Source organism: Oncorhynchus kisutch, unplaced genomic scaffold (genome assembly GCF_002021735.2).
Source record: "Oncorhynchus kisutch isolate 150728-3 unplaced genomic scaffold, Okis_V2 Okis01b-Okis20b_hom, whole genome shotgun sequence".
Lineage (NCBI taxonomy): Eukaryota > Metazoa > Chordata > Actinopteri > Salmoniformes > Salmonidae > Oncorhynchus > Oncorhynchus kisutch.
In genome coordinates this window covers 5,796,967-5,820,249 of record NW_022261978.1, presented here as the reverse complement: position 1 = coordinate 5,820,249, position 23,283 = coordinate 5,796,967, and the positions used below count along the sequence as shown (strand labels likewise).

At 43.6% G+C, this 23,283-nt stretch overlaps 1 protein-coding gene across 1 annotated transcript; it reads left to right on the top strand.

The window, feature by feature from the left end:
- Positions 1 to 17,897: 17,897 nt before the first annotated feature.
- LOC116358912 (GTPase IMAP family member 7-like) lies at positions 17,898 to 22,011 on the top strand. Its single transcript, XM_031811275.1, has 2 exons — positions 17,898 to 18,007; positions 18,717 to 22,011. The coding sequence occupies exons 1-2, from the start codon at positions 17,926 to 17,928 to the stop codon at positions 19,772 to 19,774; spliced, it is 1,140 nt and encodes a 379-aa protein (XP_031667135.1). The 5' UTR covers positions 17,898 to 17,925; the 3' UTR covers positions 19,775 to 22,011.
- The last annotated feature ends 1,272 nt before the right edge of the window (positions 22,012 to 23,283 follow it).

Here is a 23,283-nt window from a genome sequence, read left to right as displayed (position 1 = left end):
CCCCTGCTGTGGGCTTCACAATGCAGGAAACCACCCTCCATTTTGGCCCCACCCACTGGTGCACTCAGTCACGTGCTGGAAGGTTCATATTGCAGGAAACCACCCTCCATTTTGGCCCCCACCACTGTACAGTCAGTCACGTGCTGGAAGGTTCATATTGCATGAAACAGTCTGCCACATGAAGGCACGTGACTGCTGCGGCTCGTTCTGACCTTTATTTCCTTTGTTTTGTATTTATTTAGTATGGTCAGGGCGTGAGTTGGGTGGGCAGTCTATGTTTGTTTTTCTATGATTTGGGTATTTCTATGTTTCGGCCTAGTATGGTTCTCAATCAGAGGCAGGTGTCATTAGTTGTCTCTGATTGAGAATCATACTTAGGTAGCCTGGGTTGCACTGTTTGTTTGGGGGTGATTGTCTATGTTGTAGCTTCACGGTCGTCATTTGTTTATTGTTTTGTATACAGTGTCAGTACTTGCTTTATTAAAGATTTACCATGGACACTTACGACGCCGCATTTTGGTCCGATCCTTCTCGCCTCTCCTCTTCAGATGAAAGAGGAGGACGGCCGTGACAGCTGGGCTGTTTTGTTGGAATGTTTGTCTGCCTGTGACCCCTCTCACAGAGGTCGACTTTAGAAACGGCACAATCACTTGGACACACAGCTTTCTGGTATAGACAGACTGACTGACTCGTTACGTGGGACGATATACAACTACACAATGTGGGACAATATACAACTACACAATGTGGGACAATGTACAACTACACAGTGTGGGACAATGTACAACTACACACTGTGGGACAATGCACAACTACACAATGTGGGACAATGCACAACTACACACTGTGGGACAATGCAGAACTACACACTGTGGGACAATGTACAACTACACAATGCACAACAATGCAGAACCACACAATGTGGGACAATGAACAACTACACACTGTGGGACAATGCACAACTACACAATGCACAACAATGCAGAACCACACACTGTGGGACAATGCACAACTACACACTGTGGGACAATGCACAACTACACACTGTGGGACAATGCACAACTACACAATGTGGGACAATGCAGAACCACACACTGTGGGAGAATGCACAACTACACAATGTGGGACAATGCAAAACCACACACTGTGGGAGAATGCACAACTACACACTGTGGGACAATGCAGAACCACACACTGTGGGAGAATGCACAACTACACAATGCACAACAATGCAGAACTTCACACTGTGGGACAATGCACAACTACACACTGTGGGACAATGCACAACTACACACTGTGGGACAATGCACAACTACACAATGTGGGACAATGCAGAACCACACACTGTGGGAGAATGCACAACTACACAATGTGGGACAATGCAGAACCACACACTGTGGGAGAATGCAGAACTACACACTGTGGGACAATGCAGAACCACACAATGTGGGACAATGTAGAACCACACACTGTGGGACAATGCAGAACTACACACTGTGGGACAATGCACAACTACACACTGTGGGACAATGCAGAACTACACACTGTGGGACAATGCAGAACTACACACTGTGGGACAATGCAGAACTACACACTGTGGGATTGAATGGCAGGCATTCACACACATATATGACATACACACGAGTGAGCATGGAAACGCGAGTGAGCGCGCACACACACACACACACACACACACACACACACACACACACACACACACACACACACACACACACACACACACACACACACACACACACACATACACACACACACACACACACACACACACACACACACACACACACACACACACACACACACACACACAGAAAAGTGAGGTCCTATTTCATTCACACAGAGAAGTGAAGCGTTCAGAACCATGATTGGTATCCTGTCCTTCATAACAACCATACAAATCTGTCCTTGATAACAACCATACTAACCTGTCCTTGATAACAACCATACAAACCTGTCCTTGATAACAACCATACTATCCTGTCCTTCATAAAAACCATACTATCCTGTCCTTCATAACAACCATACTAACCTGTCCTTCATAACAACCATACAAACCTGTCCTTGATAACAACCATACTATCCTGTCCTTCATAACAACCATACTATCCTGTCCTTCATAACAACCATACTAACCTGTCCTTCATAACAACCATACAAACCTGTCCTTGATAACAACCATACTAACCTGTCCTTCATAACAACCATACAAACCTGTCCTTGATAACAACCATACTATCCTGTCCTTCATAAAAACCATACTATCCTGTCCTTCATAACAACCATACTAACCTGTCCTTCATAACAACCATACAAACCTGTCCTTGATAACAACCATACTATCCTGTCCTTCATAACAACCATACTATCCTGTCCTTCATAACAACCATACTAACCTGTCCTTCATAACAACCATACAAACCTGTCCTTGATAACAACCATACTATCTTGTCCTTCATAACAACCATACAAACCTGTCCTTGATAACAACCATACTAACCTGTCCTTCATAACAACCATACTAACCTGTCCTTGATAACAACCATACAAACCTGTCCTTCATAACAACCATACTAACCTGTCCTTCATAACAACCATACTAACCTGTCCTTGATAACAACCATACTATCCTGTCCTTCATAACAACCATACATACCTGTCCTTGATAACAACCATACTAACCTGTCCTTGATAACAACCATACTAACCTGTCCTTGATAACAACCATACTATCCTGTCCTTCATAACAACCATACAACCTGTCCTTGATAACAACCATACAAACCTGTCCTTGATAACAACCATACTAACCTGTCCTTCATAACAACCATACTAACCTGTCCTTGATAACAACCATACTAACCTGTCCTTCATAACAAACATACTATCCTGTCCTTCATAACAACCATACTAACCTGTCCTTGATAACAACCATACTAACCTGTCCTTCATAACAACCATACTAACCTGTCCTTGATAACAACCATACTAACCTGTCCTTCATAACAACCATACTAACCTGTCCTTCATAACAACCATACAAACCTGTCCTTGATAACAACCATACTATCCTGTCCTTCATAACAACCATACAAACCTGTCCTTCATAACAACCATACAAACCTGTCCTTGATAACAACCATACTAACCTGTCCTTGATAACAACCATACTAACCTGTCCTTCATAACAACCATACAAACCTGTCCTTGATAACAACCATACTATCCTGTCCTTCATAACAACCATACTAACCTGTCCTTGATAACAACCATACTAACCTGTCCTTCATAACAACCATACAAACCTGTCCTTGATAACAACCATACTAACCTGTCCTTGATAACAACCATACTATCCTGTCCTTCATAACAACCATACTAACCTGTCCTTGATAACAACCATACTATCCTGTCCTTCATAACAACCATACCAACCTGTCCTTCATAACAACCATACTATCCTGTCCTTCATAACAACCATACTATCCTGTCCTTCATAACAACCAAACTATCCTGTCCTTCATAACAACCATACTAACCTGTCCTTCATAACAACCATACTAACCTGTCCTTCATAACAACCATACTAACCTGTCCTTCATAACAACCATACTATCCTGGGTTACTTTTCATGTTATATTTGACTGTATTACCCTGCTCATTTTGCTCATGATATAGACAACTAGCCCACATTCATGATATAGACAACTAGCCCACATTCATGATATAGACAACTAGCCCACATTCATGATATAGACAACTAGCCCACATTCATGATATAGACAACTAGCCCACATTAATGATATAGACAACTAGCCCACATTCATGATATAGACAACTAGCCCACATTCATGATATAGACAACTAGACAACTAGCCCACATTAATTATATAGACAACTAGACAACTAGCCCACATTCATGATATAGACAACTATGGACAACTAGCCCACATTCAATATATAGACAACTAGACAACTAGCCCACATTCATGATATAGACAACTATGGACAACAAGCCCACATTCATGATATAGACAACTAGCCCACATTAATGATATAGTCAACTACGGACAACTAGCCCACATTCATGATATAGACAACTAGACAACTAGCCCACATTAATGATATAGACAACTACGGACAACTAGCCCACATTCATGATATAGACAACTATGGACAACTAGCCCATACTCTTGATATAGACAGCTAGCCCACATTCATGATATAGACAACTAGCCCACATTCATGATATAGACAGCTAGCCCACATTCATGATATAGACAACTAGACAACTAGCCCACATTAATGATATAGACAACTACGGACAACTAGCCCACATTCATGATATAGACAACTAGACAACTAGCCCACATTCATGATATAGACAACTAGCCCACATTATGATATAGACAACTATGGACAACTAGCCCACATTCATGATATAGACAACTATGGACAACTAGCCCACATTCATGATATAGACAACTATGGACAACTAGCCCACAATCATGATATAGACAACTAGACAACTAGCCCACATTCATGAAATAGGCAACTAGCCCACATTCATGATATAGACAACTATGGACAACTAGCCCACATTATGATATAGACAACTAGACAACTAGCCCACATTGATGATATAGACAACTATGGACAACTAGCCCACATTCATGCTATAGACAACTAGACAACTAGCCCACATTATGATATAGACAACTAGACAACTAGCCCACATTCATGATATAGACAACTAGACAACTAGCCCACATTCTTCATATAGACAGCTAGCCCACATTAATGATATAGACAACTAGACAACTAGCCCACATTAATGATATAGACAACTATGGACAACTAGCCCACATTCATGATATAGACAACTAGACAACTAGCCCACATTAATGATATAGACAACTATGGACAACTAGCCCACATTCATGATATAGACAACTAGACAACTAGCCCACATTAATGATATAGACAACTAGACAACTAGCCCACATTCATGATATAGACAACTAGACAACTAGCCCACATTCATGATATAGACAACTATGGACAACTAGCCCACATTCATGATATATACAACTAGACAACTAGCCCATATTCATGATATAGACAACTATGGACAACTAGCCCACATTCATGATATAGACAACTATGGACAACTAGCCCACATTCATGATATAGACAACTACGGACAACTAGCCCACATTAATGCTATAGACAACTAGACAACTAGCCCACATTAATGATATAGACAACTATGGACAACTAGCCCACATTCATGATATAGACAACTAGACAACTAGCCCACATTAATGATATAGACAACTATGGACAACTAGCCCACATTCATGATATAGACAACTAGCCCACATTCATGATATAGACAAATCAAATCAAATCAAATCAAATCAAATTTATTTATATAGCCCTTCGTACATCAGCTGATATCTCAAAGTGCTGTACAGAAACCCAGCCTAAAACCCCAAACAGCAAGCAATGCAGGTGTAGAAGCACAACTAGACAACTAGCCCACATTATGATATAGACAACTAGACAACTAGCCCACATTAATGATATAGACAACTAGACAACTAGCCCACATTAATGATATAGACAACTAGCCCACATTCATGATATAGACAACTAGCCCACATTCATGATATAGACAACTAGACAACTAGCCCACATTCATGATATAGGCAACTAGCCCACATTCATGATATAGACAACTAGACAACTAGCCCACATTATGATATAGACAACTAGACAACTAGCCCACATTAATGATATAGACAACTAGACAACTAGCCTACATTAATGATATAGACAACTAGCCCACATTCATGATATAGACAACTATGGACAACTAGCCCACATTATGATATAGACAACTAGACAACTAGCCCACATTGATGATATAGACAACTATGGACAACTAGTCCACATTCATGCTATAGACAACTAGACAACTAGCCCACATTATGATATAGACAACTAGACAACTAGCCCACATTCATGATATAGACAACTAGACAACTAGCCCACATTCATCATATAGACAGCTAGCCCACATTAATGATATAGACAACTAGACAACTAGCCCACATTAATGATATAGACAACTATGGACAACTAGCCCACATTCATGATATAGACAACTAGACAACTAGCCCACATTGATGATATAGACAACTATGGACAACTAGCCCACATTCATGATATAGACAACTAGACAACTAGCCCACATTAATGATATAGACAACTAGACAACTAGCCCACATTCATGATATAGACAACTAGACAACTAGCCCACGTTCATGATATAGACAACTATGGACTACTAGCCCACATTCATGATATAGACAACTAGACAACTAGCCCATATTCATGATATAGACAACTATGGACAACTAGCCCACATTCATGATATAGACAACTATGGACAACTAGCCCACATTCATGATATAGACAACTATGGACAACTAGCCCACATTCATGATATAGACAACTACGGACAACTAGCCCACATTAATGATATAGACAACTAGACAACTAGCCCACATTAATGATATAGATAACTATGGACAATTAGCCCACTATTCATGATATAGACAACTAGCCAACATTCATGATATAGACAACTAGACAACTAGCCCACATTATGATATAGACAACTAGACAACTAGCCCACATTAATGATATAGACAACTAGACAACTAGCCCACATTAATGATATAGACAACTAGCCCACATTCATGATATAGACAACTAGCCCACATTCATGATATAGACAACTAGACAACTAGCCCACATTCATGATATAGGCAACTAGCCCACATTCATGATATAGACAACTATGGACAACTAGCCCACATTATGATATAGACAACTAGACAACTAGCCCACATTGATGATATAGACAACTATGGACAACTAGAAAACATTCATGATATAGACAACTAGACAACTAGCCCACATTATGATATAGACAACTAGACAACTAGCCCACATTCATGATATAGACAACTAGACAACTAGCCCACATTCATGATATAGACAACTAGACAACTAGCCCACATTAATGATATAGACAACTATGGACAACTAGCCCACATTCATGATATAGGCAACTAGCCCACATTGATGATATAGACAACTATGGACAACTAGCCCACATTCATGATATAGACAACTAGACAACTAGCCCACATTAATTATATAGACAACTAGACAACTAGCCCACATTCATGATATAGACAACTAGACAACTAGCCCACATTCATGATATAGACAACTATGGACAACTAGCCCACATTCATGATATAGACAACTATGGACAACTAGCCCACATTCATGATATAGACAACTATGGACAACTAGCCCACATTCATGATATAGACAACTATGGACAACTAGCCCACATTAATGATATAGACAACTAGACAACTAGCCCACATTAATGATATAGACAACTATGGACAACTAGCCCACATTCATGATATAGACAACTAGACAACTAGCCCACATTAATGATATAGACAACTATGGACAACTAGCCCACATTCATGATATAGACAACTAGACAACTAGCCCACATTCATGATATAGACAACTAGACAACTAGCCCACATTAATGATATAGACAACTAGCCCACATTCATGATATAGACAACTAGACAACTAGCCAACATTCATGATATAGACAACTAGCCCACATTCATGATATAGACAATCAGCCCACATTCATGATATAGACAACTAGACAACTAGCCCACATTCATGATATAGACAACTAGCCCACATTAATGATATAGACAACTATGGACAACTAGCCCACATTCATGATATAGACAACTAGCCCACATTAATGATATAGACAACTATGGACAACTAGCCCACATTCATGATATAGACAACTAGCCCACATTAATGATATAGACAACTACGGACAACTAGCCCACATTAATGATATAGACAACTAGCCCACATTCATGATATAGACAACTAGACAACTAGCCCACATTCATGATATAGACAACTTGCCCACATTCATGATATAGACAACTATGGACAACTATCCCACATTCATGATATAGACAACTAGACAACTAGCCCACATTCATGATATAGACAACTAGACAACTAGCCCACATTCATGATATAGCCAACTATGGACAATTAGCCCACATTGATGATATAGACAACTATGGACAACTAGCCCACATTCAATATATAGACAACTAGACAACTAGCCCACATTCATGATATAGACAACTATGGACAACAAGCCCACATTCATGATATAGACAACTAGCCCACATTAATGATATAGTCAACTAGACAACTAGCCCACATTCATGATATAGACAACTAGACAACTAGCCCACATTAATGATACAGACAACTACGGACAACTAGCCCACATTCATGATATAGACAACTATGGACAACTAGCCCATACTCTTGATATAGACAGCTAGCCCACATTCATGATATAGACAACTAGCCCACATTCATGATATAGGCATCTAGCCCACATTCATGATATAGACAACTAGACAACTAGCCCACATTAATGATATAGACAACTACGGACAACTAGCCCACATTCATGATATAGACAACTAGACAACTAGCCCACATTCATGATATAGACAACTATGGACAACTAGCCCACATTCATGATATAGGCAACTAGCCCACATTGATGATATAGACAACTATGGACAACTAGCCCACATTCATGATATAGACAACTAGACAACTAGCCCACATTAATTATATAGACAACTAGACAACTAGCCCACATTCATGATATAGACAACTAGACAACTAGCCCACATTCATGATATAGACAACTATGGACAACTAGCCCACATTCATGATATAGACAACTAGACAACTAGCCCATATTCATGATATAGACAACTATGGACAACTAGCCCACATTCATGATATAGACAACTATGGACAACTAGCCCACATTCATGATATAGACAACTATGGACAACTAGCCCACATTCATGATATAGACAACTATGGACAACTAGCCCACATTAATGATATAGACAACTAGACAACTAGCCCACATTAATGATATAGACAACTATGGACAACTAGCCCACATTCATGATATAGACAACTAGACAACTAGCCCACATTCATGATATAGACAACTAGACAACTAGCCCACATTAATGATATAGACAACTAGCCCACATTCATGATATAGACAATTAGCCCACATTCATGATATAGACAACTAGACAACTAGCCCACATTCATGATATAGACAATTAGCCCACATTCATGATATAGACAATCAGCCCACATTCATGATATAGACAACTAGACAACTAGCCCACATTCATGATATAGACAACTAGCCCACATTAATGATATAGACAACTACGGACAACTAGCCCACATTCATGATATAGACAACTAGCCCACATTAATGATATAGACAACTACGGACAACTAGCCCACATTCATGATATAGACAACTAGCCCACATTAATGATATAGACAACTACGGACAACTAGCCCACATTAATGATATAGACAACTAGCCCACATTCATGATATAGACAACTAGACAACTAGCCCACATTCATGATATAGACAACTAGCCCACATTCATGATATAGACAACTAGACAACTTGCCCACATTCATGGTACCAGTAGAGTATGACGAGGGAGACAGTTGTCCTCATGGTACCAGTAGAGTATGACAAGGGAGACAGCTGTCCTCATGGTACCAGTAGAGTATGACGAGGGAGACAGCTGTCCTCATGGTACCAGTAGAGAGAGATGAGGGAGACAGCTGTCCTCATGGTACCAGTAGAGAGAGATGAGGGAGACAGCTGTCCTCATGGTACCAGTAGAGAGATGAGGGAGACAGCTGTCCTCATGGTACCAGTAGAGAGAGATGAGGGAGACAGCTGTCCTCATGGTACCAGTAGAGAGATGAGGGAGACGGCTGTCCTCATGGTACCAGTAGAGAATGACGAGGGAGACAGCTGTACTCAGGGTACCAGTAGAGAGAGATGAGGGAGACAGTTGTCCTCATGGTACCAGTAGAGAGATGAGAGAGACAGCTGTCCTCATGGTACCAGTAGAGAGATGAGGGAGACAGCTGTCCTCATGGTACCAGTAGAGTATGACGAGGGAGACAGCTGTCCTCATGGTACCAGTAGAGAGGGATGAGGGAGACAGCTGTGCTCATGGTACCAGTAAAGAGATGAGAGAGACAGCTGTCCTCATGGTACCAGTGGATAGAGATGAGGGAGGCAGCTGTCCTCATGGTACCAGTAGAGAGATGAGGGAGGCAGCTGTACTCAGGGTACCAGTAGAGAGCGATGAGGGAAACAGCTGTCCTCATGGTACCAGTAGAGAGAGATGAGGGAGACAGCTGTCCTCATGGTACCAGTAGAGAGAGATGAGGGAGGCAGCTGTCCTCATGGTACCAGTAGAGAGAGATGAGGGAGGCAGTTGTCCTCATGGTACCAGTAGAGTATGACGAGGGAGACAGCTGTCCTCATGGTACCAGTAGAGAGAGATGAGGGAGACAGCTGTCCTCATGGTACCAGTAGAGAATGACGAGGGAGACGGCTGTACTCAGGGTACCAGTAGAGAGAGATGAGGGAGACAGCTGTCCTCATGGTACCAGTAGAGTATGACGAGGGAGACAGCTGTCCTCATGGTACCAGTAGAGAGAGATGAGGGAGACAGCTGTCCTCATGGTACCAGTAGAGTATGACGAGGGAGACAGCTGTCCTCATGGTACCAGTAGAGAGAGATGAGGGAGACAGCTGTGCTCATGGTACCAGTAGAGAGAGATGAGGGAGGCAGTTGTCCTCATGGTACCAGTAGAGAGAGATGAGGGAGGCAGTTGTCCTCATTGTACCAGTAGAGAGATAATTTTGATTTGTACCATTTATATTTGTAAATCGACCAATGAAATCAAACCACAACCATCCAAATCAAACCACAACCATCCATCCTCCCTTCCATGAACCATCCATAGACACCTGTGTGTGTCCTTTCAAACTATATAAACTATTATAAACTAGGTGGTTCGAGCCCTGAATGCTGATTGGTGGTATATCAGACCATAAAACATGGGTATGATTCCAAAAATATTTGTTCTGTACTAATTACATTGGTAACCCGTTGATAATAGGCGAGATGCTCGAGATTCAACTCTCTTCCTGGAGATCTACTGTCCTGTTGGTTTCCAGTCCAACCCTCATCCTGGAGATCTACTGTCCTGTTGGTTTCCAGTCCAACCCTCTTCCTGGAGATCTACTGTCCTGTTGGTTTCCAGTTCAACCCTCTTCCTGGAGATCTACTGTCCTGTTGGTTTCCAGTCCAACCCTCTTCCTGGAGATCTACTGTCCTGTTGGTTTTCAGTTCAACCCTCTTCCTGGAGATCTACTGTCCTGTTGGTTTCCAGTTAAAACCTCTTCCTGGAGATTTACTGTCCTGTTGGTTTCCAGTCCAACCCACTTCCTGGAGATCTACTGTCCTGTTGGTTTCCAGTTAAACCCTCTTCCTGGAGATTTACTGTCCTGTTGGTTTCCAGTCCAACCCACTTCCTGGAGATCTACTGTCCTGTTGGTTTCCAGTTCAACCCTCTTCCTGGAGATCTACTGTCCTGTTGGTTTCCAGTTAAACCCTCTTCCTGGAGATCTACTGTCCTGTTGGTTTCCAGTTCAACCCTCTTCCTGGAGATCTACTGTCCTGTTGGTTTCCAGTCCAACCCTCTTCCTGGAGATCTACTGTCCTGTTGGTTTCCAGTTCAACCCTCTTCCTGGAGATCTACTGTCCTGTTGGTTTCCAGTCCAACCCTCTTCCTGGAGATCTACTGTCCTGTTGGTTTCCAGTTCAACCCTCTTCCTGGAGATCTACTGTCCTGTTGGTTTCCAGTTAAACCCTCTTCCTGGAGATCTACTGTCCTGTTGGTTTCCAGTTAAACCCTCTTCCTGGAGATCTACTGTCCTGTTGGTTTCCAGTTCAACCCTCTTCCTGGAGATCTACTGTCCTGTTGGTTTCCAGTCCAACCCTCTTCCTGGAGATCTTCTGTCCTGTTGGTTTCCAGTTCCTGGAGATCTACTGTCCTGTTGGTTTCCAGTTCAACCCTCTTCCTGGAGATCTACTGTCCTGTTGGTTTCCAGTCCAACCCTCTTCCTGGAGATCTACTGTCCTGTTGGTTTCCAGTTCAACCCTCTTCCTGGAGATCTACTGTCCTGTTGGTTTCCAGTCAAACCCTCTTCCTGGAGATTTACTGTCCTGTTGGTTTCCAGTCCAACCCTCTTCCTGGAGATCTACTGTCCTGTTGGTTTCCAGTCCAACCCTCTTCCTGGAGATCTTCTGTCCTGTTGGTTTCCAGTTCAAACCTCTTCCTGGAGATCTACTGTCCTGTTGGTTTCCAGTTCAACCCTCTTCCTGGAGATCTACTGTCCTGTTGGTTTCCAGTTAAAACCTCTTCCTGGAGATCTACTGTCCTGTTGGTTTCCAGTTCAACCCTCTTCCTGGAGATCTACTGTCCTGTTGGTTTCCAGTCCAACCCTCTTCCTGGAGATCTACTGTCCTGTTGGTTTCCAGTCCAACCCTCTTCCTGGAGATCTACTGTCCTGTTGGTTTCCAGTTCAACCCTCTTCCTGGAGATCTACTGTCCTGTTGGTTTCCAGTTAAACCCTCTTCCTGGAGATCTACTGTCCTGTTGGTTTCCAGTCCAACCCTCTTCCTGGAGATCTACTGTCCTGTTGGTTTCCAGTCCAACCCTCTTCCTGGAGATCTGCTGTCCTGTTGGTTTCCAGTCCAACCCTCTTCCTGGAGATCTACTGTCCTGTTGGTTTCCAGTTCAACCCTTTTCCTGGAGATCTACTGTCCTGTTGGTTTCCAGTCCAACCCTCTTCCTGGAGATTTACTGTCCTGTTGGTTTCCAGTCCAACCCTCTTCCTGGAGATCTACTGTCCTGTTGGTTTCCAGTTCAACCCTCTTCCTGGAGATCTACTGTCCTGTTGGTTTCCAGTTCAACCCTCTTCCTGGAGATCTACTGTCCTGTTGGTTTCCAGTCCAACCCTCTTCCTGGAGATCTTCTGTCCTGTTGGTTTCCAGTTCCTGGAGATCTACTGTCCTGTTGGTTTCCAGTTCAACCCTCTTCCTGGAGATCTACTGTCCTGTTGGTTTCCAGTCCAACCCTCTTCCTGGAGATCTACTGTCCTGTTGGTTTCCAGTTCAACCCTCTTCCTGGAGATCTACTGTCCTGTTGGTTTCCAGTCCAACCCTCTTCCTGGAGATTTACTGTCCTGTTGGTTTCCAGTCCAACCCTCTTCCTGGAGATCTACTGTCCTGTTGGTTTCCAGTCCAACCCTCTTCCTGGAGATCTTCTGTCCTGTTGGTTTCCAGTTCAAACCTCTTCCTGGAGATCTACTGTCCTGTTGGTTTCCAGTTCAACCCTCTTCCTGGAGATCTACTGTCCTGTTGGTTTCCAGTTAAACCCTCTTCCTGGAGATCTACTGTCCTGTTGGTTTCCAGTTCAACCCTCTTCCTGGAGATCTACTGTCCTGTTGGTTTCCAGTCCAACCCTCTTCCTGGAGATCTACTGTCCTGTTGGTTTCCAGTCCAACCCTCTTCCTGGAGATCTACTGTCCTGTTGGTTTCCAGTTAAACCCTCTTCCTGGAGATCTACTGTCCTGTTGGTTTCCAGTTAAACCCTCTTCCTGGAGATCTACTGTCCTGTTGGTTTCCAGTCCAACCCTCTTCCTGGAGATCTACTGTCCTGTTGGTTTCCAGTCCAACCCTCTTCCTGGAGATCTACTGTCCTGTTGGTTTCCAGTCCAACCCTCTTCCTGGAGATCTACTGTCCTGTTGGTTTCCAGTTAAACCCTCTTCCTGGAGATCTACTGTCCTGTTGGTTTCCAGTTAAACCCTCTTCCTGGAGATCTACTGTCCTGTTGGTTTCCAGTCCAACCCTCTTCCTGGAGATCTACTGTCCTGTTGGTTTCCAGTCCAACCCTCTTCCTGGAGATCTACTGTCCTGTTGGTTTCCAGTCCAACCCTCTTCCTGGAGATCTACTGTCCTGTTGGTTTCCAGTTCAACCCTTTTCCTGGAGATCTACTGTCCTGTTGGTTTCCAGTCCAACCCTCTTCCTGGAGATTTACTGTCCTGTTGGTTTCCAGTCCAACCCTCTTCCTGGAGATCTACTGTCCTGTTGGTTTCCAGTTCAACCCTCTTCCTGGAGATCTACTGTCCTGTTGGTTTCCAGTTCAACCCTCTTCCTGGAGATCTACTGTCCTGTTGGTTTCCAGTCCAACCCTCTTCCTGGAGATCTACTGTCATGTTGGTTTCCAGTTCAACCCTCTTCCTGGAGATCTACTGTCCTGTTGGTTTCCAGTCCAACCCTCTTCCTGGAGATCTTCTGTCCTGTTGGTTTCCAGTTCAAACCTCTTCCTGGAGATCTACTGTCCTGTTGGTTTCCAGTTCAACCCTCTTCCTGGAGATCTACTGTCCTGTTGGTTTCCAGTTCAACCCTCTTCCTGGAGATCTACTGTCCTGTTGGTTTCCAGTTCAACCCTCTTCCTGGAGATCTACTGTCCTGTTGGTTTCCAGTCCAACCCTCTTCCTGGAGATCTACTGTCCTGTTGGTTTCCAGTCCAACCCTCTTCCTGGAGATCTACTGTCCTGTTGGTTTCCAGTTCAACCCTCTTCTTGGAGATCTACTGTCCTGTTGGTTTCCAGTTAAACCCTCTTCCTGTAGATCTACTGTCCTGTTGGTTTCCAGTCCAACCCTCTTCCTGGAGATCTACTGTCCTGTTGGTTTCCAGTTCAACCCTCTTCCTGGAGATCTACTGTCCTGTTGGTTTCCAGTCCAACTCTCTTCCTGGAGATCTACTGTCCTGTTGGTTTCCAGTTCAACCCTCTTCCTGGAGATCTACTGTCCTGTTGGTTTCCAGTTCAACCCTCTTCCTGGAGGTCTACTGTCCTGTTGGTTTCCAGTCCAACCCTCTTCCTGGAGATCTACTGTCCTGTTGGTTTCCAGTTCAACCCTCTTCCTGGAGATCTACTGTCCTGTTGGTTTCCAGTTAAACCCTCTTCCTGGAGATCTACTGTCCTGTTGGTTTCCAGTTCAACCCTCTTCCTGGAGATCTACTGTCCTGTTGGTTTTCAGTTCAACCCTCTTCCTGGAGATCTACTGTCCTGTTGGTTTCCAGTCCAACCCTCTTCCTGGAGATCTACTGTCCTGTTGGTTTCCAGTTCAACCCTCTTCCTGGAGATCTACTGTCCTGTTGGTTTCCAGTCCAACCCTCTTCCTGGAGATCTTCTGTCCTGTTGGTTTCCAGTTCAAACCTCTTCCTGGAGATCTACTGTCCTGTTGGTTTCCAGTTCAACCCTCTTCCTGGAGATCTACTGTCCTGTTGGTTTCCAGTTCAACCCTCTTCCTGGAGATCTACTGTCCTGTTGGTTTCCAGTTCAACCCTCTTCCTGGAGATCTACTGTCCTGTTGGTTTCCAGTCCAACCCTCTTCCTGGAGATCTACTGTCCTGTTGGTTTCCAGTCCAACCCTCTTCCTGGAGATCTACTGTCCTGTTGGTTTCCAGTTCAACCCTCTTCCTGGAGATCTACTGTCCTGTTGGTTTCCAGTCCAACCCTCTTCCTGGAGATCTACTGTCCTGTTGGTTTCCAGTTCAACCCTCTTCCTGGAGATCTACTGTCCTGTTGGTTTCCAGTCCAACTCTCTTCCTGGAGATCTACTGTCCTGTTGGTTTCCAGTTCAACCCTCTTCCTGGAGATCTACTGTCCTGTTGGTTTCCAGTTAAACCCTCTTCCTGGAGATCTACTGTCCTGTTGGTTTCCAGTTCAACCCTCTTCCTGGAGATCTACTGTCCTGTTGGTTTCCAGTCCAACTCTCTTCCTGGAGATCTACTGTCCTGTTGGTTTCCAGTTCAACCCTCTTCCTGGAGATCTACTGTCCTGTTGGTTTCCAGTTCAACCCTCTTCCTGGAGATCTACTGTCCTGTTGGTTTCCAGTCCAACCCTCTTCCTGGAGATCTACTGTCCTGTTGGTTTCCAGTTCAACCCTCTTCCTGGAGATCTACTGTCCTGTTGGTTTCCAGTTAAACCCTCTTCCTGGAGATCTACTGTCCTGTTGGTTTCCAGTTCAACCCTCTTCCTGGAGATCTACTGTCCTGTTGGTTTTCAGTTCAACCCTCTTCCTGGAGATCTACTGTCCTGTTGGTTTCCAGTTCAACCCTCTTCCTGGAGATCTACTGTCCTGTTGGTTTTCAGTTAAACCCTCTTCCTGGAGATCTACTGTCCTGTTGGTTTCCAGTTGAACCCTCTTCCTGGAGATCTACTTTCCTGTTGGTTTCCAGTTCAACCCTCTTCCTGGAGATCTACTGTCCTGTTGGTTTCCAGTTCAACCCTCTTCCTGGAGATCTACTGTCCTGTTGGTTTCCAGTTCAACCCTCTTCCTGGAGATCTACTGTCCTGTTGGTTTCCAGTTCAACCCTCTTCCTGGAGATCTACTGTCCTGTTGGTTTCCAGTCCAACCCTCTTCCTGGAGATCTACTGTCCTGTTGGTTTCCAGTCCAACCCTCTTCCTGGAGATCTACTGTCCTGTTGGTTTCCAGTTCAACCCTCTTCCTGGAGATCTACTGTCCTGTTGGTTTCCAGTTAAACCCTCTTCCTGGAGATCTACTGTCCTGTTGTTTTCCAGTTCAACCCTCTTCCTGGAGATGCTGAATTAGGTTTGGACTGAAAACTTACAGGGCAGTAGATCTCCAGGAAAAGTGTTGGGCTGCCCTGGTCTACAGGGTTTCCCTCTTCCCTTGTAATTGATTGATGAAGTAAAGTCCTTAATTAGTAAGGAACTGTCCTCATCTGGTCTTAATTGAAAGGAAAAAACAAAAACCTGCAGACATTAGGCCTCCATGAGTTTTACGCCCCTGGTTTACATTGTTTTACAGTGAAATAGCTGAGAAGAAATTCTAATTTAGTTTGTGGACTTTGTAATTTGTAATGAGATCATCATCATCACCATCATCATGGTGTGGGGGCTGTGCTTTGGCAAAGTGGGTGGGGTTATATCCTTCCTGTTTGGCCCTGTCCGGGGGTGTCCTCGGATGGGGCCACAGTGTCTCCTGACCCCTCCTGTCTCAGCCTCCAGTATTTATGCTGCAGTAGTTTATGTGTCGGGGGGCTGGGGTCAGTTTGTTATATCTGGAGTACTTCTCCTGTCCTATTCGGTGTCCTGTGTGAATCTAAGTGTGCGTTCTCTAATTCTCTCCTTCTCTCTTTCTTTCTCTCTCTCGGAGGACCTGAGCCCTAGGACCATGCCCCAGGACTACCTGACATGATGACTCCTTGCTGTCCCCAGTCCACCTGGCCATGCTGCTGTTCCAGTTTCAACTGACCTGAGCCCTAGGACCATGCCCCAGGACTACCTGACATGATGACTCCTTGCTGTCCCCAGTCTACCTGGCCATGCTGCTGCTCCAGTTTCAACTTCCACCTGACTGTGCTGCTGCTCTAGTTTCAACTGTTCTGCCTTATTATTATTCGACCATGCTGGTCATTTATGAACATTGAACATCTTGACCATGTTCTGTTATAATCTCCACCCGGCACAGCCAGAAGAGGACTGGCCACCCCACATAGCCTGGTTCCTCTCTAGGTTTCTTCCTAGGTATTGGCCTTTCTAGGGAGTTTTTCCTAGCCACCGTGCTTCTCCACCTGCATTGCTTGCTGTTTGGGGTTTTAGGCTGGGTTTCTGTACAGCACTTTGAGATATCAGCTGATGTACGAAGGGCTATATAAATAAATTTGATTTGATTTGATTTGATTTGATCTAATTCCATGTTTTTGATTGGTCACTGTAACAGATATGGGACGAAGAAGAGGAGGGACTCTGAAGATTCTGTTACTGTTGATATTCTGTCTGCAAGCCTTCACTGGTCAATGCCAAGGTGCACGCACGCACGCACGCACACACACACACACACACACACACACACACACACACACACACACACACACACACACACACACACACACACACACACACACACACACACACACACACACACACACACACACACACACACACATTTTTACATGTTTAAATAGGCCTATTTATGTATACAACACACTCATCATTACAAACTAGTTCAGCGCCTCATAAAGACATGATTGACAGGGGGAAAAGAAGGGGGGTTATCAGCTGATCATTGATGTTGATGATTGATGTTCATCGGCTAGTTAGCTTTATTTATTTTACTGATTGTAATTTACCTTAGTTTTTTCTTACCCTCTCTGCTCCTATCAGCCAATCAGACTGAATATGGATGATGTAGGCTAAATCAAGTATTATCAAGTGTTAAATAAATGTTAAGGTCTTTCAAGCTGGGCGTCTCCATACAGGCCAGACTGGGAAACAGGCTCAACCAACGGATGGGGTGGGGGGTGATGAACTGGACGACAACTTGCTAGCAGTGGACAAGTGTAACAAATAATATTATGGGGGAAATTATACTACCACCCAAAAGGGTGCTTTAGAGACTAGAAGGACAATGGGGCTTGTGCTCTGCACAGTTAGAGCCTGACACACACACATTTCATTAGGTTTTCATCAAGACAATCACAATCAACTCAAGCACTTCTTGTCTGTTTTCACAGATTCAGGGCATCCCGCTGACCTGAGGATAGTTCTGATAGGGAAGACTGGATCAGGGAAGAGTTCAACAGGAAACACCATCCTGGGGAGAAAGGTGTTTAGAGAAGACCTCTCCCCTGAGTCTGTCACTGTTCACTGTGAGAAACAGAGTGGAGTGGTGGATGGGAGGAAGATTGATGTCATCGACACCCCGGGGCTCTATGACACAACAATGTCTAAAGAAGAGATGAAAAGTGAGATAGAAAAGGCCATCTACATGTCAGTCCCAGGACCTCACGCCTTCCTGCTGGTGATCAGACTGGGGAGGTTCACAGAGGAGGAGAGGAACACTGTGAAGTGGATCCAGGAGAACTTTGGAGAAGAAGCATCAAAGTACACCATCATTCTGTTCACCGGAGGAGACCAGCTGGAGGACAAATCAATGGTGGACTTTCTAAGTGAGAGTGAGGAGCTTATGAAACTCATCAAGGTCTTTAAGGGAAGAAATCATGTCTTCAATAATAAAAAGAAGAATGACAACACTCAGGTCACAGAGCTGCTGAAGAAGATAGATGAGATGGTGATGAAGAATGGAGGAAAACACTACACCAATGAGATGTACCAGGAGGTCCAGAGGAAGATCGAAGAGGAGGAGGAGAGGAAGAGACAGGAGGAGAAGGAGAGAGAGGAGGAGGCGAAGAAGAAACAGGAGGAGGAGATCAGAAAACGGGAAGAGAAGGCGAGAGAGGAGGAGAGGAAGAGACAGGAGGAGAAGAAGAGACAGGAGGAGGAGATCAGAAAACGGTTAGAGAAGATAAGAGAGGAGGAGAGGAAGAGACAGGAGGAGAAGAAGAGAAAGGAGGAGAAGAAGAAACATGAGGAGGAGATCAGAAAACAGGTAGCAAAGGCGAGAGAGGAGGAGAGGACGAGACAGCAGAGGACGAGGAAGTCGTCGTCAGATGGCATATTGGGATTGTTAGCAACTGTTTTCACAGCGGTGGTAGCAGGACCATTAGCAATTCCAGTTGGAGCTGCTGTATTTGCAAATGAATTAGCTGAACATTTAGACGATTCCGATTAAATGAGGAAGAGGAGGCAATGTGAAGTACCACTCTCTTCCACATCTTAATGTCAAGTAGTAGCAGTACAATATATTAATACTGTACAATGACAACCATCATTGTTTGATTGTTCAACACTTTCTAACACGATCAGTTATTTACCATGTTTATTATTCAGAGGCTTAGGGATAATAACATACTGTAGGATGACATTTATAACTCAACAAAAACAAACAGACAGAAAAAAATCTGAAATCATGTTTCATTAACTAGATAGTTAATAAGTTAGAATGGGTAAAGGCATTCTAGGTATCTAGATATCTACAGTATTGATGTATCTACCCTCCCTCCCTGGTCTGTGTTCTCTCTCTAGCCTCTCTCTACCCTCCCTCCCTGGTCTGTGTTCTCCCTCTATCCTTCCTCCCTGGTCTGTGTTCTCCCTCTAGCCTTCCTCCCTGGTCTGTGTTCTCCCTCTAGCTTCTCTCTACCCTCCCTCCCTGGTCTGTGTTCTCCCTCTAGCCTCTCTCTACCCTCCCTCCCTGGTCTGTGTTCTCCCTCTAGCCTCTCTCTACCCTCCCTCCCTGGTGTGTGTTCTCCCTCTAGCCTCCCTCTACCCTCCCTCCCTGGTGTGTGTTCTCTCTCTACCCTCCCTCCCTGGTGTGTGTTCTCCCTCTAGCCTCTCTCTACCCTCCCTCCCTGGTCTGTGTTCTCCCTCTAGCCTCTCTCTACCCTCCCTCCCTGGTGTGTGTTCTCCCTCTAGCCTCTCTCTACCCTCCCTCCCTGGTCTGTGTTCTCCCTCTAGCCTCTCTCTACCCTCGCTCCCTGGTGTGTGTTCTCTCTCTACCCTCCCTCCCTGGTGTGTGTTCTCCCTCTAGCCTCTCTCTACCCTCCCTCCCTGGTGTGTGTTCTCCCTCTAGCCTCCCTCTACCCTCCCTCCCTGGTCTGTGTTCTCCCTCTAGCCTCTCTACCCTCCCTCCCTGGTGTTTGTTCTCCCTCTACTGTTAAACACTTAGTGTTAAACACCACATGATTAACACAGTGAGTAATGTTGTAATGTACTGTACGTCACAACTATATTTCTACTGTACTTCATTACTGTATTTCTACTGTACCTCATTACTGTATTTCTACTGTACTTGGGAAAAGAACATTACTTTAACAATTACAAAGAGGGATTTTGTATCGTAGACCTACTGAAAGGGATATAGAGGGTATAGATATAGAGATTATATATTGTAGACCTACTGAAAGAGATATAGAGGGATTATATATTGTAGACCTACTGAAAGAGATATAGAGGGTATAGATATAGGGATTATATATTGTAGACCTACTGAAAGGGATATAGAGGGATTATATATTGTAGACCTACTGAAAGAGATATAGAGGGATTATATATTGTAGACCTACTGAAAGGGATATAGAGGGATTATATATTGTAGACCTACTGAAAGAGATATAGAGGGATTATATATTGTAGACCTACTGAAAGGGATATAGAGGGATTATATATTGTAGACCTACTGAAAGGGATATAGAGGGATTATATATTGTAGACCTACTGAAAGGGATATAGAGGGATTATATATTGTAGACCTACTGAAAGGGATATAGAGGGATTATATATTGTAGACCTACTGAAAGAGATATAGAGGGATTATATATTGTAGACCTACTGAAAGGGATATAGAGGGTATAGATATAGAGGGATTATATATTGTAGACCTACTGAAAGGGATATAGAGGGTATAGATATAGAGGGATTATATATTGTAGACCTACTGAAAGGGATATAGAGGGATTATATATTGTAGACCTACTGAAAGGGATATAGAGGGATTATATATTGTAGACCTACTGAAAGGGATATAGAGGGATTATATATTGTAGACCTACTGAAAGGGATATAGAGGGATTATATATTGTAGACCTACTGAAAGGGATATAGAGGGATTATATATTGTAGACCTACTGAAAGGGATATAGAGGGATTATATATTGTAGACCTACTGAAAGGGATATAGAGGGATTATATATTGTAGACCTACTGAAAGGGATATAGAGGGATTATATATTGTATAAATATAGAAGTCTATTAATTAGTATGTTAGTATGATTATTAGTGTGTTGTGCTGTATAATGTTTTATGATTTACCAATCTGTGATGGACATTTGATGGACAACCTTTAGTCGTTAGTGTTAACTAACTGTTGCATGTTTGATTTCCCCAGATTTAAACTATGTGAAATCCAGAAAATCCTTTCCTCACATTTCTTTCAAAGAACAAAATCTTTACAACAGATTTATTTCACATTTGAGAGAGCGAGTGAGAGAGAAATGTGCCTTGTCATCATACCGACAACATCAAAATAGCCTTTCAAGACTGAAGTCAGCAGGACTTTGAGTAGCCAGACTTAGTATCAGCCAGACTTGTTGCTGGGTTACAGGGTTAAATAGCCATTCAACCAGTTTGGAAAAGAGAAAACAGAACATTCTGCTCCATAGTTACACTCCCATTGTGAAGTAGAAGGGTTCCATTATACTGTATTAGAACGCAACTGTACTTCAGAACTAGAAGAGACTCCACTATCAACATGAGAAATGATGGTCAACTGTATAGACACACATAGGTTGGGATACAATCCAATACTGTATTGACAGACACACAGGCTGGGATTAAATCCAATACTGTATAGACACACACAGGCTGGTATTCAATCCAATACTGTATAGACACACAGGCTGGGATTCAATCCAATACTGTATAGACAGACAGACAGGCTGGGATTCAATCCAATACTGTATAGACAGACACACCGGCTGGGATTCAATCCAATACTGTATAGACAGACAGACAGGCTGGGATTCAATCCAATACTGTACAGACAGACACATAGGCTGGGATTCAATCCAATACTGTATAGACAGACACACCGGCTGGGATTCAATCCAATACTGTATAGACAGACACACAGGCTGGGATTCAATCCAATACTGTATAGACAGACACACAGGCTGGGATTCAATCCAATACTGTATAGACAGACACATAGGCTGGGATTCAATCCAATACTGTATAGACACACACACAGGCTGGGATTCAATCCAATACTGTATAGACAGACACACAGGCTGAGATTCAATCCAATACTGTATAGACACACACACAGGCTGGGATTCAATCCAATACTGTATAGACACACACACAGGCTGGGATTCAATCCAATACTGTATAGACAGACACACAGGCTGGGATTCAATCCAATACTGTACAGACAGACACACAGGCTGGGATTCAATCCAATACTGTACAGACAGACACACAGGCTGAGATTCAATCCAATACTGTATAGACACACACATAGGCTGGGATTCGTAAGGTCGCTAGTTCAACTCCAGGAGCAGACAAGGTGAAACATTTGTCTGTGTGCCCTTGAGCAAGGCACTCAACCTCAATTGCTCCAGGGATGTCATTGATCATGTCTGACCCTGTCTAATGACCCCAGCTCTCTGTGGGTGTTGATAATGT